At 46.0% G+C, this 12,714-nt stretch overlaps 1 protein-coding gene across 1 annotated transcript; it reads right to left on the bottom strand.

The window, feature by feature from the left end:
- Positions 1 to 20: 20 nt before the first annotated feature.
- faap100 (FA core complex associated protein 100) lies at positions 21 to 12,042 on the bottom strand. The gene is made up of 11 exons (XM_042082729.1): positions 11,253 to 12,042; positions 10,113 to 10,145; positions 8,361 to 8,512; positions 8,029 to 8,144; positions 6,701 to 7,611; positions 5,223 to 5,385; positions 3,752 to 4,667; positions 3,152 to 3,268; positions 1,992 to 2,078; positions 1,637 to 1,764; positions 21 to 275 (listed from the first exon to the last, which is right to left on the bottom strand). The coding sequence occupies exons 1-11, from the start codon at positions 11,374 to 11,376 to the stop codon at positions 260 to 262; spliced, it is 2,763 nt and encodes a 920-aa protein (XP_041938663.1). The 5' UTR covers positions 11,377 to 12,042; the 3' UTR covers positions 21 to 259.
- Between the last annotated feature and the right edge of the window lie 672 nt (positions 12,043 to 12,714).

Raw genomic sequence — 12,714 nt, 5'->3', positions numbered from 1 at the left:
TGACTTTGACTGCGAGACAGTGAGAGTGAAATCCATCTCTTTTATTTACATAAATAGTAGTACTTTTACTTTGTTTTCTTTTCCCTCAAAGTAGCATCATTCAGGCTTCATAGTTATTGTTCTCAGAAAGGGGCTTCAGCACACCACGTACAACTTAGTTTATAGTATTAATAACTGAAATGTAGAAGATCTGATGTTCAGTTTAATTCCTCCCCTCATCATGTACAGAAAAGATGGTTCTTTATGACCGCTGAAGCCTTCAATGAAATGACCGTCTGCAAAACATAATGAATGTATACTTAGTGGACCAAAAGCTCATCCAGAAATTTTGCTTGGCTATGATGGTTCTTCCGTTGTCCACAAAAAATTAAGCATGGTTATTTAAAGGTGCTCTAAGCGATGGTACTTGTTTTTAGGCTAAAACATTTTGTCACTTAGTGCAAACATCACCTAACCAACCGCTAGATGTCTGGGTCCTGAATACACTGTAAAAAAAATGTGATCTCTGTGGACAGCCCAGGGTCCAAAAACGGCAACAAAAACAACCTGGGCAAAAGCCCATAAAAACATAACAAACTGTTCCAGCAAATCACAGACGAGATGCGCGTTTAGGAGAGTTTCAATTGCACGGGAGCAGCACAGGAGGGAGGGGGAAGAAGTAGCGAGCTAGCTCTCTGTTTTGTTTGAAAGTCAACAGACCGTTACCCAGCATCGCTTAGAGCGCCTTTAAATTTAAAAAAAAAACAAAAAAAAACCTCATATTTCATCTTACCATCAGTAACCTATCAGAGGGCTAGTATGGCGGTCCACCAAAAACGGCCTTAAATCATCTCAGTTTATAGATTTTCCCCACACGTCCGTATCAAATTCCTTTCCTTCAACAGGCCACGTCCTGCCCTACTGCCTGCTCACAAATGTCTTTCACTGTCAATATTTTGCCAATCCCGATGTAGCTAATTACAGTCATTATGTAACCTGAGGTGGGAATGTTCCGGAATTGAGAGATTGAAGCGATTGTGTGTAATGCTAGCTAACGAGCCGGTTGGGGTCGAGGGGGAGGGGGACTCAAGTTCCTCGTGAATGCAAATGACAACCTGATGAGATGACCATGGTCAGCTGAGGGCCCGATGACCTGTGGAGTGTGACAACCACAGAGTGGAGGGGGTGTGTGTGTGTGGGGGTGGGGTTCAAGTGTGACAACCACAGAGTGGAGGGGGTGTGTGTGTGTGGGGGGTGGGGGTGGGGGGTGGGGGGGTTCAACTGTATGGATGTAATTTCCTTTTTTCCTTTTTAATTTAATTTTAATTTGTTGCTTCCCATTTTTATTATTCAAGGTCATGTTGTTTTGCTTTATTTGGTCAAAGAGAAATGAGAATAAAGTAATCCTTTATCCTCCGATCCAACATGGATATGACAGTGGTAGGGGCTGACTGCTCTGAATCCGGAACATGAACCATTAGTAGCAGTCTAAACCATTAGTTGCACACGCACACGCACACACACTTAGTGCAAAGTTTTTTGAGTGTGTGATTCAAAATAGCTGCAGCACATTGTTACACCACATAGTCCATAGTTACTGTGGAACTGGCTGTCTGGCTCTGTGTGTGTGTGTGTGTGTGTGTGAATGACTGCTCACAGGATGAGCAGTGGGTTTTCTCTGAGCTGCTGGTAGATGCTGAGCAGTCTGTGGCTGGTCCTGATGCTGCTGGGGCTGACTCCCAGGGCAGTGGGCACCAGAGCCTCCTGAAGGGCTTTATACAGCGCCTAGAAGGGACAGAGGAGAGACCACAATAAAGCATCCCATTATTTGGCCCCCACTGCCTGCACTTACTACATCTTGCATCTACGCATGTTCTCAAAAACCTAGAACGTCATGGAAAAGTTCAATTGTTTGTCCGTAATTTGTTTTGAGTGAAACTTTCACATAATCTAGATTCATTAGATTATGTGTGTGTGTGTAGGAAAATTAAGGGAAAAAAGTCCATTGTTACCTCAGCACGCTGCATAGCCCGTCTCATATGATCTTCTCCCAGCTGCATGTGTGGTTTATGACATGTCTGAATGAGTCTTGGCAGGACCTGTTGGTATTATGCATGAGGATTACAAACAATGACACATGGATACACTCAGTCAGTCAGTCACACACACACACACACACATACACACACACACACACTAGAGTGTGGCTACCCGACCCGAGCCCGATGGGTCCCGATGGGACCCGACGGGTCGGGTCGGGTTCGGACAAATATTTAGAAATTGTAGTCGGGTTCGGTCCGGGTTCGGACACATGGGGGCGATATGCATTGGAAGCTTTACATTTAAAATTCCTTATTATGTTGGGTAACCAACAGGTCTGCTTTACATGATGCAAACGTTAAATGTGTCTGTGTAAAATGTAAAAAAGACCTAATAGCTTTCTTCCTGTGTGCAAGATTTGTTGTTGCATGCAGCCTGAAATGCACACGCGTTGTCACGACTACATAAACAAATGGTTATGCACATATGCACATAAGCACAGTCTTGGGTGACGTTAAAAAAAGTTGTTAGCCTATCAGGAGATTTTAAGATTATTTGCGTTGCATACTGTGGTAAAGACATAGGCTACCAGTAGGCTATAAGGTCGTCTCGTTCAACTGGATGAGGATTTCCTCGAGTTGCACCAATTAACGCCGATGCTGCACATCAGTGACAGAGGCACTGTAGTTTCAAAGACTGTTGCAGTTCATTTCACGACTTTTCGTCAATGGTAAGACAAGAATTCTATTTCAATAGGCTATGCTTGCTTGGGCCTCTTGTGTTAATGTGCGCTGTGTGTGACCTGCGTGCGGGCATGCTCATCTGATTCTGTAGACAATTTGTTGTGTGTTCCGTTTAATGGGCTAAAAAGACAGGCTATTCACAAACGTGAACGTTTAATCACTAGCATGGGAATAACTGAGGCATCATCTGCGTCGGGGTCGGGTCGGACATAAAAATAAAAAAATGCCTGTCGGTTTCGGACGCAACTCTGTCGGACGCGGGCCGGGTTCGGACAAAAATTTGCAGCCCGATTCGCACTCTAACACACACACACACACCTAAGAAGGCATAGTACAAGTGAGGCCTTTGTATTCTGATTTCATGTAAAGCACTGTGTACTTTTTCCTACCTGGATGCGTCGGAGCACTGCATAGTGTAGTCCACATACGGTTGCCATGGAAAAACTCTCAATCAGAATCTCTAAGACAGTTAATGGCCCCTCTATGGACACGTCGCTCAGGGTCACCTGGGAAGTCACACACACACACACACACACACACACATACACAACTAAAAGCCACCTACTTGGGATGAAGACACAACAGTAACCTGTTAGGAGCATAAAGATAAAAAGGGGAAAAAGAAAAGCTACAGCTACTCACAAATGACCATACTTGACTACATTTCAAAATGATCATATAAAAAAAAAAAACACATATACACACACACACACACACACACACACAAACCACAACATACACACACCCACAACACACACACACACACACACACACACACACACACACACACACACACACACACACATAAAAGGGTGGCTAGGGCTATAGAGGGCGTGCAATTTTCTACCTGTTAGTTTTCCATCAAAATAACTTTGAATTTGTTTTATAAAAACTTGCATAGGGAGTAACAAGAATTGTGGACTACCAACCTTTAATAAAGATAAAACAGAGACACATAAAGAGGGTGCAAATGGAGTGACCGTACCCACCTCTTTGATGGTCATCCTGGCCGTGTGGCCTGCAGGACATCGCCCAGTCACCGCGGGCATCTGGAGAGCCTCCACCAGGCCCCTAGCACCAGGACACCCGTTCAGCAGCCACCTCAGAGCGGACACGCTGGCCCCCGGCTCCCCTGCGCCTGCATCCACCCCTGGAGCTTTGAGGCTGGCTCTCAGGAGCTCCACAGAGAGCTTCACTACTGCTGAGTACGGTGACGACCTTTGACCCTGGCCCGTCGGGTCACCCCTCACCGATCCTCTGGAGTCGAGGAGGGTGTGTACCGCGTCGAGCGGGGCGGGGGGTTGCTTGGAGACGCTGCTGAGTGACATGCTAGCATCAAAGTGGAGAGCGTCCAGCAGGTCTACTGTCAGTGTGTTCAGGTGCAGACAGATGCAGTTTGATTGGCGGATAGGTAATGATGAGGGCTGAATGCCTGTGTTCTCTGGAAGATTGGGATCCTCTGGAGAACCAAGAGAACACATGGAGAACATGAGAGAACAATGCACAGTCAGAGGGAGAGAGAGAGAGTGACTGGATCCTAGAGGCAGTGTCACGTCAAGCTTTTGCCCCGGGCTCAGCTTCTGGACTGGGAAAGTGTAAGTTCTCGAAGGGTTCTCTCTTTCAGCAGTGCAGGAACCGGACATGTGATAGATATGGACACTGAGAGACCAGCCGTGTTCTAGGGCGAAAGCACTGTTGTTCTCCAAAGTGCAAGTAAGCATCAGGGAATCGTTCTGTAGCACACAACTCCAACTAGTGACACCGTGACAGTTGATTGGCTGCTGATGGTCACATGTCTGCTTTTCTGCTTTCTGATTGGACATCAGACTGCATATATTGAGAACTTGGTTGAGAAGCCTCAAGCTCTTGTTCCGGTGCTGAACGGTGTTTTTAAGTGCAGATGCCCTATAGAAAATACCAACACAAACACAAACATTAACACACTAAAATAATAACTCTATACAAGCAATCAGTCTCCAGATGACAGGCATACAGTATAACAATATTCAAGTCCACACAGCAAAATAATCAAGATCCCTAACACCTTAAAAAAATAAAAGCAACATTTACATTTATTAATTTAGCAGACATTTTTATCCAAAGCGACTTACAACTAGGGGTTAAGTGCCTTGCTCAAGGGCACACTTTTCTGGCAACTGCATGCTAGACCAACTCCTTAACAACTACGCTACCATCACTCCATGTGACACAGGTAAGTGGGCTGTTGTATGATATCTCAACAGGTTGTTACACAAGTCCTCGGAAACCTCTTTTAAACACCTCCATAACAAACACCATTTAACGGTCCAGGTAACTGTCCAGGCATTTCTCCAGGTAAAGCCCCTCCTACCTCAGTTGCGCTACCCACACCTATTCAATAAAGTATCTATCTATCTCTCTATCTATCTATTCTCAAACCAGGCCGATGCCTTGACATGAGGTTCAGATCACACCTCTTACCTCTCCCAGACGTTCCCAATCCCCGCCAGGAGGTCCTTCACTCTCTGCCCCGCCAGAGATGAGGGCAGCCTGGCCACGCTGCCTCCGGAGGTCCCCTGAGGAAGGCGGATCTTCTGGAGCCTTCCACGGCGAGACAGTGCCAGCAGCTCCACAGCGCCCCCCTCTGTTCAACATACAAATTTAACTACATTTCATTGATGACTATTCGCCTTATTCACCTGGCGGCCATTACGAGGTACACTTGCCATTACACCTCAGTCCAGCAGATGGTGGTGGTAATGCACTCCGTTTGCAAACTGCCAAAAAAAAAAAAAACAGGCCAGTGAACCCTTCTTTTTTCGGTGAGCTTTTTTATTTGGCAGTTTGCTAACAGAGTGCATTGCCACCACCATCTGCTGGACTGAGGTGTAATGGCAAGTGTACCTCGTAATGGCCGCCATCTGCTGGACTGAGGTGTAATGGCAAGTGTACCCTTTAGCCTCGTAATGGCCGCCGGGTGAATAAGGCGAATAGTACCACTCCAATGCCATGGAGGCAGGGGGAGTGAGAAAATAATCTAGAGGCAAGCAAATAGCTTATTATTTTAGAATCAAACACCATACGGGCATAGATATGGAATATTGTACTGTATATGGATGTACACGTACATACAGACACAACAAGCAGGAAGGTCTGTCACAGAGACAAGCTGCGGTCGAAAGTGTCCTGAAGCGCCCTCAACATGTAATTAGGAGAGGGCCGCACGTATCTGACGCCACTGGATATTGTGAGGACATTACGTGGGATCTTGGAACACATTCACTTTAATCACAAAAAACAGTGAGGTCATTCTGAGGAGAGGTTTGACTGACAGAAAAACTACCATGTGGTCATGGACCTCTGTATTCTTCTGCAATGAAAACGTGAGGAGTCTCTGCCACAGATTAGTGCCTTTATTTACTCTCTGATAACATATAATTAGGCCAGTACACAGCTACCAGTGAAACATAAGTCAATATGACTGACTGTGTATTGTGTTATAACTATGGGTTGTGTTGTGTTGCACTATGGTATATTGTGTTATGATGTCCCGTGTGTTGTGATGTGTTGTGTTGTGTTGTGTTGTGCTATGGCATACTGTGTTATGACTGTAGGTTACGTGTTGTGTTGTGCCACGTTGCATTTACAAGGACAGCCACAGGCATGAGCATGACCTAACCGGTCATGACCTCCTGATTGGCCTGCTCTCCTGACAGAGACAGTGCAGTAAAGTCCTGATTGGCCTGCTCTCCTGACAGAGACAGTGCAGTAAAGTCCTGATTGGCCCGCTCTCCTGACAAAAACATCCTGCACATAATCACAAGGCAGCTTGAACCTGCACACACAACTCAGCAATTACCTCACAACTCCTCCCCATAAATTCCTATAATCTACAGCAAAACATCTGAGCTCATGCGCTCACACACACACACACACACACACACAGTAGGGTTGGTTACCTGTCGGGTCACTAGAAGCCAGTGTCATGGCGATGACACCACAGACGTTCAAACTGATGGGGGTAGGAGTGGGGGGGTCTGGCGGTCCTGGCTGATCTGAGGACGACGAAGATGCTGACGGTGCGTTCAGCTTTAAAGACAGCAGGTCGGTCGCGGTGCTGTAGTAGACATGGCTGCTGCTGAGATACGCACAGACCACCGGGCCCCGGATGCTGAACTCACTGAACCGCTCCACCTTCCCCTGACCCCCTCCCTCATTGGCCGTGACCAGCAGCACTCTCCCCGTCTGTCCAATCGCAACCAGGCTTCTTGGCAAGCACCCTCCCGTTTCCGTGGCAACGGAGGAGGTTCCGATGAACGCGACTGGCTGCTCCAGGCTGTGAAGGACTCTCGGTCCCGCCCTCTGCCCCGGCGCGGAGGGCGTGGGGATCCTAAGGGGCAGGTAGCACAGGCGCCCATCCGGCAAGCCAAGGAGGACCACAGGGGAGCTGACGAGAGCAGCATCCACCCCAAACAGGAGGGTAAAGAGAACCGGCTCCAACAGGAAACAGCCAGGAGATCCACTCAGGTCTCCTGGTAATGAGGCACCTCCACTGGGGTAGATGCAACTCAACACTGGCCACAAGTCTTTTCCATCCACATTTACTTCAGTCTTCCCGTGTGGTTGAGCCGTATTAATGGCCGACACACGGTGCTCTGCTAGTTTGCGGAGGCTGACGGGTTTCGAGGAGGAGCCGTCTGAAACTCTGTAAAGATCCAAGGTCCATGTGGCCTCCTCCCGAGAGACAGTGATGAGGAGGTCCTCAGCCAAAAGGAAAGAATCAATTGTCGGGTCTTTGAGCAGAATGGAGTCCTCTGCCACTCTCTGCAAAACGGGATCTTGATCCACGACAGGTATTGGAGAGGGAGGCCTAGACAGAAAAAAGAACAAAATAATCACAACAGGTTTTTATCATGATTGTCATCTTAACTGATTTGAAATCGTTCTGATCTCATGTTTGATCATTATGATATGATCTCATCTCTTTAATAAATAACTGTGAAAAGACAGAGCAGCAGACAAAGCTTAAATAACTGTAAAACCAGACAGCATATCGCTAACCTAGAATAATAAGGTTCTATCTGCGTTTTGAGTAGTTCTGAGATATTGAGTAGTTCAAAGTTTTAGAATTCAATAGAGTTACATGGTAAATTGAACAAGTTATTTTATATATATTAATCATAACTACAAGTCTGCAGCAATTAGCCTACATATTGGACTGAATGGCTGGTGTGTTATGTTAGCCTATAGATAATGTATCAAACCGCTAATAGTGGAAAAGACCTACCTGGACTGCTGTGGTAGACTGGTACAATAAATGCCATCTTTCTCACAGAGAACATAAATATAACGTCGGGCACTAAACGCCAGGTGTGTAACAGGAGTGTCGAACTGAAGAACAGCCTAGAATACAATACAACGGAATTCAAATCAATCATAGGACTCGTTGCATTGCACCAAGTTGACAAACATCAGTCATTTTTTTGCTGACGGCCTTGGAGGACGAGGAGGAGGAGGGGGAGGGGTGGGCTAACGTTAACTACATGTGCAAACCCCGAATGATGTGAAAAACAGGACTGTGATTTAGCAACAAACAAAATACTGTAGTCAACTACTTACAGAGAGTCTCTTGTCCTTGCTGCTGAATAGGAGTATGTCGCTACCAGAGCAAAAGAGAACTGTTGTCCCAGCCAAAAGTATCTTCACGTTGGCACTGTTGGACAAACCGAACTCTGCCCACGATTCCACTGAACATCTTATAGCTTCCATCGCTGAAAACAAACAGTCGAAATTGTTGTCAATAAGACAACTTATCGACCGCAGATCCGCGCATTTGGCAGAAATATTTCAAGAAAATTGTCCAACATCCGAAAACACCAATCAGGATTCTGTATTTTCTTCATCTGTGGTGTGAGAAAATAGATGTCTATCTATTGTTGTCGCCATCTACTGGTTTGGAATGTAACTGGATTACGAAGAGGTAAGCTTTCTGTATCTAGCTTATTTCTAGCTTATGGCCACCTTACACCAAACAACTTTGACAAGATTTGGGAAAGATTCTTGAAAGATTGTAGTTTTTTAACTAATGCCCCCCTTTCAAGCTTCCCTCAAAAGACTCCAATCTTTCAAGAATCTTTCCCAAATCGTATCATATCGTATCATAGTTGTTTGGTGTAAATTGGCCATAATAGTTGGCGTTAGGGATGGGAAGTCTGACACCGAGGCACCGAAGCTCGTATCACTTCCGCGAAGCAATCTGCTTCGGCACAATGTATCGGAGCGCGTATCAAAGTTGTAAGGTCACGTGACTAATGACGTATGAAGCTTCGGACGTCACTGAAAAGTTTAAATGTGACATTTGACACAGGGGCACCGGTGCTTGTATCAAACCCCTAAAGCGTTACGGGTTCGATAAACCTTTAAAGTCCCCAACACATATGTTTTGTTGCACAAGCACCCTTCTAAAATTGTAGCCCTACACAAGGACTTCACAATCCCCATTGTACACAATGCCCCATGTTTTCACAATGCCCTTTATATGTTTTCTGTTATCTGACACTACTGTGGTCATCTACAGCAATTAGCCTACGTTATTTTGCCATTAGTTTTTGCAAAACATCAAATGAAGTCTTAAACACAACCACAATAGAGAAGCATGCAATATCAAATAATGCTAACTCATGGCAATTATGAACATGGCGGGATTTGAACCGCGGTCGCGCGTGCGGTATATACGAACACGCTACCACCCTCCCAAGGCCATTTTAAGATGTTCATGGAAACATAGCATTATTTAAAACCAAGCACATTACATTTTCAATTCAAATTATTAGAAGCATATCAAAACTATAATGTTTATTCCAATGACTGTAGGCCTAATAGTTTTTACTCACAAGGGAACAGAACACGTTGTCTCTCCGCTTTGTTTTACCAGTGTCAGAAAAGGGCCATTTGGTCGGCATGTGGCTTTGTCTGTGATTGTTTAATCGCTAATGAGAGCCGCCGTTATGTCTGCTAACCACCAGATGTCACTGTTTTGTATTCGATGCTTTGACACTTCGAAACATTTACGATACAATCAGGAAGAACCTTCCAAAGCCTCATGGGGCTTCATTCGCCCAACCCTAGTTGGCGTAGCCTCAAACTGAAAACACTTTTGTTTGATCAGTGAGTTGTGTAATGGATGTGAGGTATTGTGCAATATATTTAACAGTTTGTGTAGCATAGTATATATGATGTGTTTTAGAAATGTATATTTAATATGAAGAAAATAAAGGTAGGCCTACACATAATACAATCTCCTAATCCACGCTGGCACAATTAGGCCTATTTTGTCAGGTTTTGTTTGATGACATGGGCAGAACTGATTACCTCCAGGACATCTGGGACTGGCCATCCTTATTCCTGGAGAGAGAGAGAGAGAGACAGAGAGAAAGAGAGAGAGAGAGACTTTGACTTTTAAGGTTCCTTTATTGACAGTCAAAAAGGAGACCAGGTAACATTAAAGCCAACCCATAATAAAACTTCCCTCCAACCCCCACTCCACTCTCCCAAAAAAACACACACCCACAAAATATGCACAAAACAAAATGACCACAAAAAAAGAAAAACAAAAAAGAAATCAACCAGACAGACAGACCAACCTAGCTATCAGTCACCCTTTATACGGCTCAAAACTTGAACAGTATTTCCCCTCCTTCATCCAGTGCACAAATACAACCCTCAACCCCCCCATGTCCCATTGAAAGTCTCAAGATCACCAAATAACTCATAATACTTGTACTCAATCCTCAGATAGAGAGAGAGAGAGAGAGAGAGAGAGAGAGAGGGATAGATAGGCAGGGAGAGAGAGAGACAGAGAGAGAGATTAGGCTACTCATAGTTGAATAGATCTCTCTCTCTCTCTCTGTTTCTGTTTCATTCCCTTCCCCTCTCTCACGAATATTCACAATTGGTCGTTGTTTCTTTGAATCTAAAGGACTCTGTACTTTATAAAAGCATAGTGCCCTATATGACTGTAGGGGAGATAGCAGGTGGTTGGACTGTATATTAAGACTATTAGGTTGCACCGTTCAGTTTTCATCGAACACAATCAAGGAGTGCCGGCCAGAGCACTACTTAAGGCCTGAAGATGTTGAATGGGGGGTTTGGTTGGAAAGGATGACGCAAGGCGGTTTGAGTAAAGTTGACTTCTTCTATTGAACTGCAGTATTTACAATACATAGGTTTGGATCTGCGTTTATGTGTTCGCGTGATCCTAAACACAACAGAAATAAATACAATAAATCAGATGCTGTCTGTGGCGTTACTAATCTCTTCACACCACACTAAGCACTATTCCAATCATTAATACACATAACTGAGGTAGATTAACTGGATTTACATTGGCAGCATGTGATCTAGGCAGGTTCGACACAATCTACCGAATAATTACAGGATTACTCACAAATATACCAAATATGCATCAATACTAACTTAACTTTATCTAAACTGTAATATTCAGTCACTTACGTTGATCATTTATGCACACAAACACAAGGATTAATTCAGATGAAAGGGGGAAACTTTCTGAAGTCAGGTATAACTGAATCATGGCATCTGAACTACACAAAGATGGAGGAAAGCGTGATGTCATATCCTGAAACTAGCGATGTCAAAATAAGAGTCATTAGGCTAAACTCAGAAAATGCATTAACTAACCAGGGAAAACTATTTATCAAACTAAAAGTCCATAGTCTTTTCTACAGCCGCCCCCAAATGTACGTGGTACATTTGCAACAAAGAAAAGGCTCCTCAAGTGGGACGACTCTCTTCCCCGACTGGAAGGGCTGGCAGAATCACCAGCCGGGCGACAGGTCGGGTGTAGGTGCGGTCTCTGACCTTCACATCCGCGGACCGGATGTGACCATCAGGGCTGGAGTGGATCTTGACGATGCGCCCAATAGGCCACATGGCCCTAGGGAGCTGGGGGTCCACGATCATTGCCACAGAGCCTTCTGTGACGTCGGCCGAGGAAGACTGCCACTTCTGTCTGAGCTGCAGCCCAGGTAAGTACAGTCTGATGAAGCGAGCCCAGAAGTGGTCTGTCAGCACCTGAGCGTGCTTCCACCTCCGCTGGCTGAGGAGCTCGTCTCTGGGGTAGACTACTTGCGGGAGGGACCCGTCGGGCCGCCCCATCAGCAGGCAGTTGGGAGTGACCGGGTCTGGGTCACTGACGTCGGAGGGAACGTACCCCAACGGTTTGGAGTTCAGGATCGCCTCCACTTCAATGAGGACAGTGCGAAGGACCTCCTCCTGAAGGGGTTGAGCGCCGACAGTGGTGTACAAGGCACTCTTCACTGAGCGAATCTCTCGCTCCCACACTCCTCCGAAGTGTGGAGCAGCGGGAGGGTTGAAGTGGAAGTTGATTCTGTAGGGTGCCAGGAGGGACTGGAGATCAGGTGACATGGCTGCGAATGCCTCTCGTAGCTCTTTGTCACCGGCTTTGAAATTGGTCCCCTGGTCTGAATAGAGCTCAGCAGGAGTCCCTCTACGGGCAATAAACCTTCTTAGGGCCATGAGAAAGGAGTCGGCATCGATGGAGTTAAGTAGGTCCAGGGAAACCGCTCTGACGGTTAGACATTTGAATATGATCCCCCACCTCTTCTCCAGACGCCTTCCCACCTTGACTTCCAACGGCCCGAAGCAGTCCACGCCTGTCGAGTGGAAGGCAGGTTTAAACAGGCGTAGGCGGGCTAAGGGCAGATCAGCCATTTGAGGGACAGTAGGCTTCGCCTTCCAGCGGCAGCAGTCGGTACACGTTTTCTGGAAGCGACGTACTGCCTCTCGGCCTCGCAAAATCCAATAGGAGCGTCGGATCTCTGCAAAGACGCGCTCTGGCCCGGGGTGTTTCAAGCGACTATCGAAGTCCTGAATAAGCAGGCGGGTCACTGGATGTGAGGGGTCTAACACCACTGGGTGTAGACTGGTGTAG

This window comes from Alosa sapidissima, chromosome 24 (genome assembly GCF_018492685.1).
Source record: "Alosa sapidissima isolate fAloSap1 chromosome 24, fAloSap1.pri, whole genome shotgun sequence".
Classification (NCBI taxonomy): Eukaryota; Metazoa; Chordata; class Actinopteri; order Clupeiformes; family Clupeidae; genus Alosa; species Alosa sapidissima.
Note: the sequence above shows the minus strand (reverse complement) of the source record. Positions and strands in the feature narration are given on the sequence as shown.

What these genes read in the sequence shown, in the direction of transcription:
- faap100 (XM_042082729.1), bottom strand. Translation starts at nt 11,376, where the DNA reads ATGACATCACGCTTTCCTCCATCTTTGTGTAGTTCAGATGCCATGATT. An exon ending in AGTCTACCACAGCAGTCCAG is followed by an intron (nt 7,612 to 8,028) that starts GTAGGTCTTTTC and finishes TTTTCTGTCTAG; the next exon opens with GCCTCCCTCTCCAATACCTG. An exon ending in GGCTTCTAGTGACCCGACAG is followed by an intron (nt 5,386 to 6,700) that starts GTAACCAACCCT and finishes TATGTTGAACAG; the next exon opens with AGGGGGGCGCTGTGGAGCTG.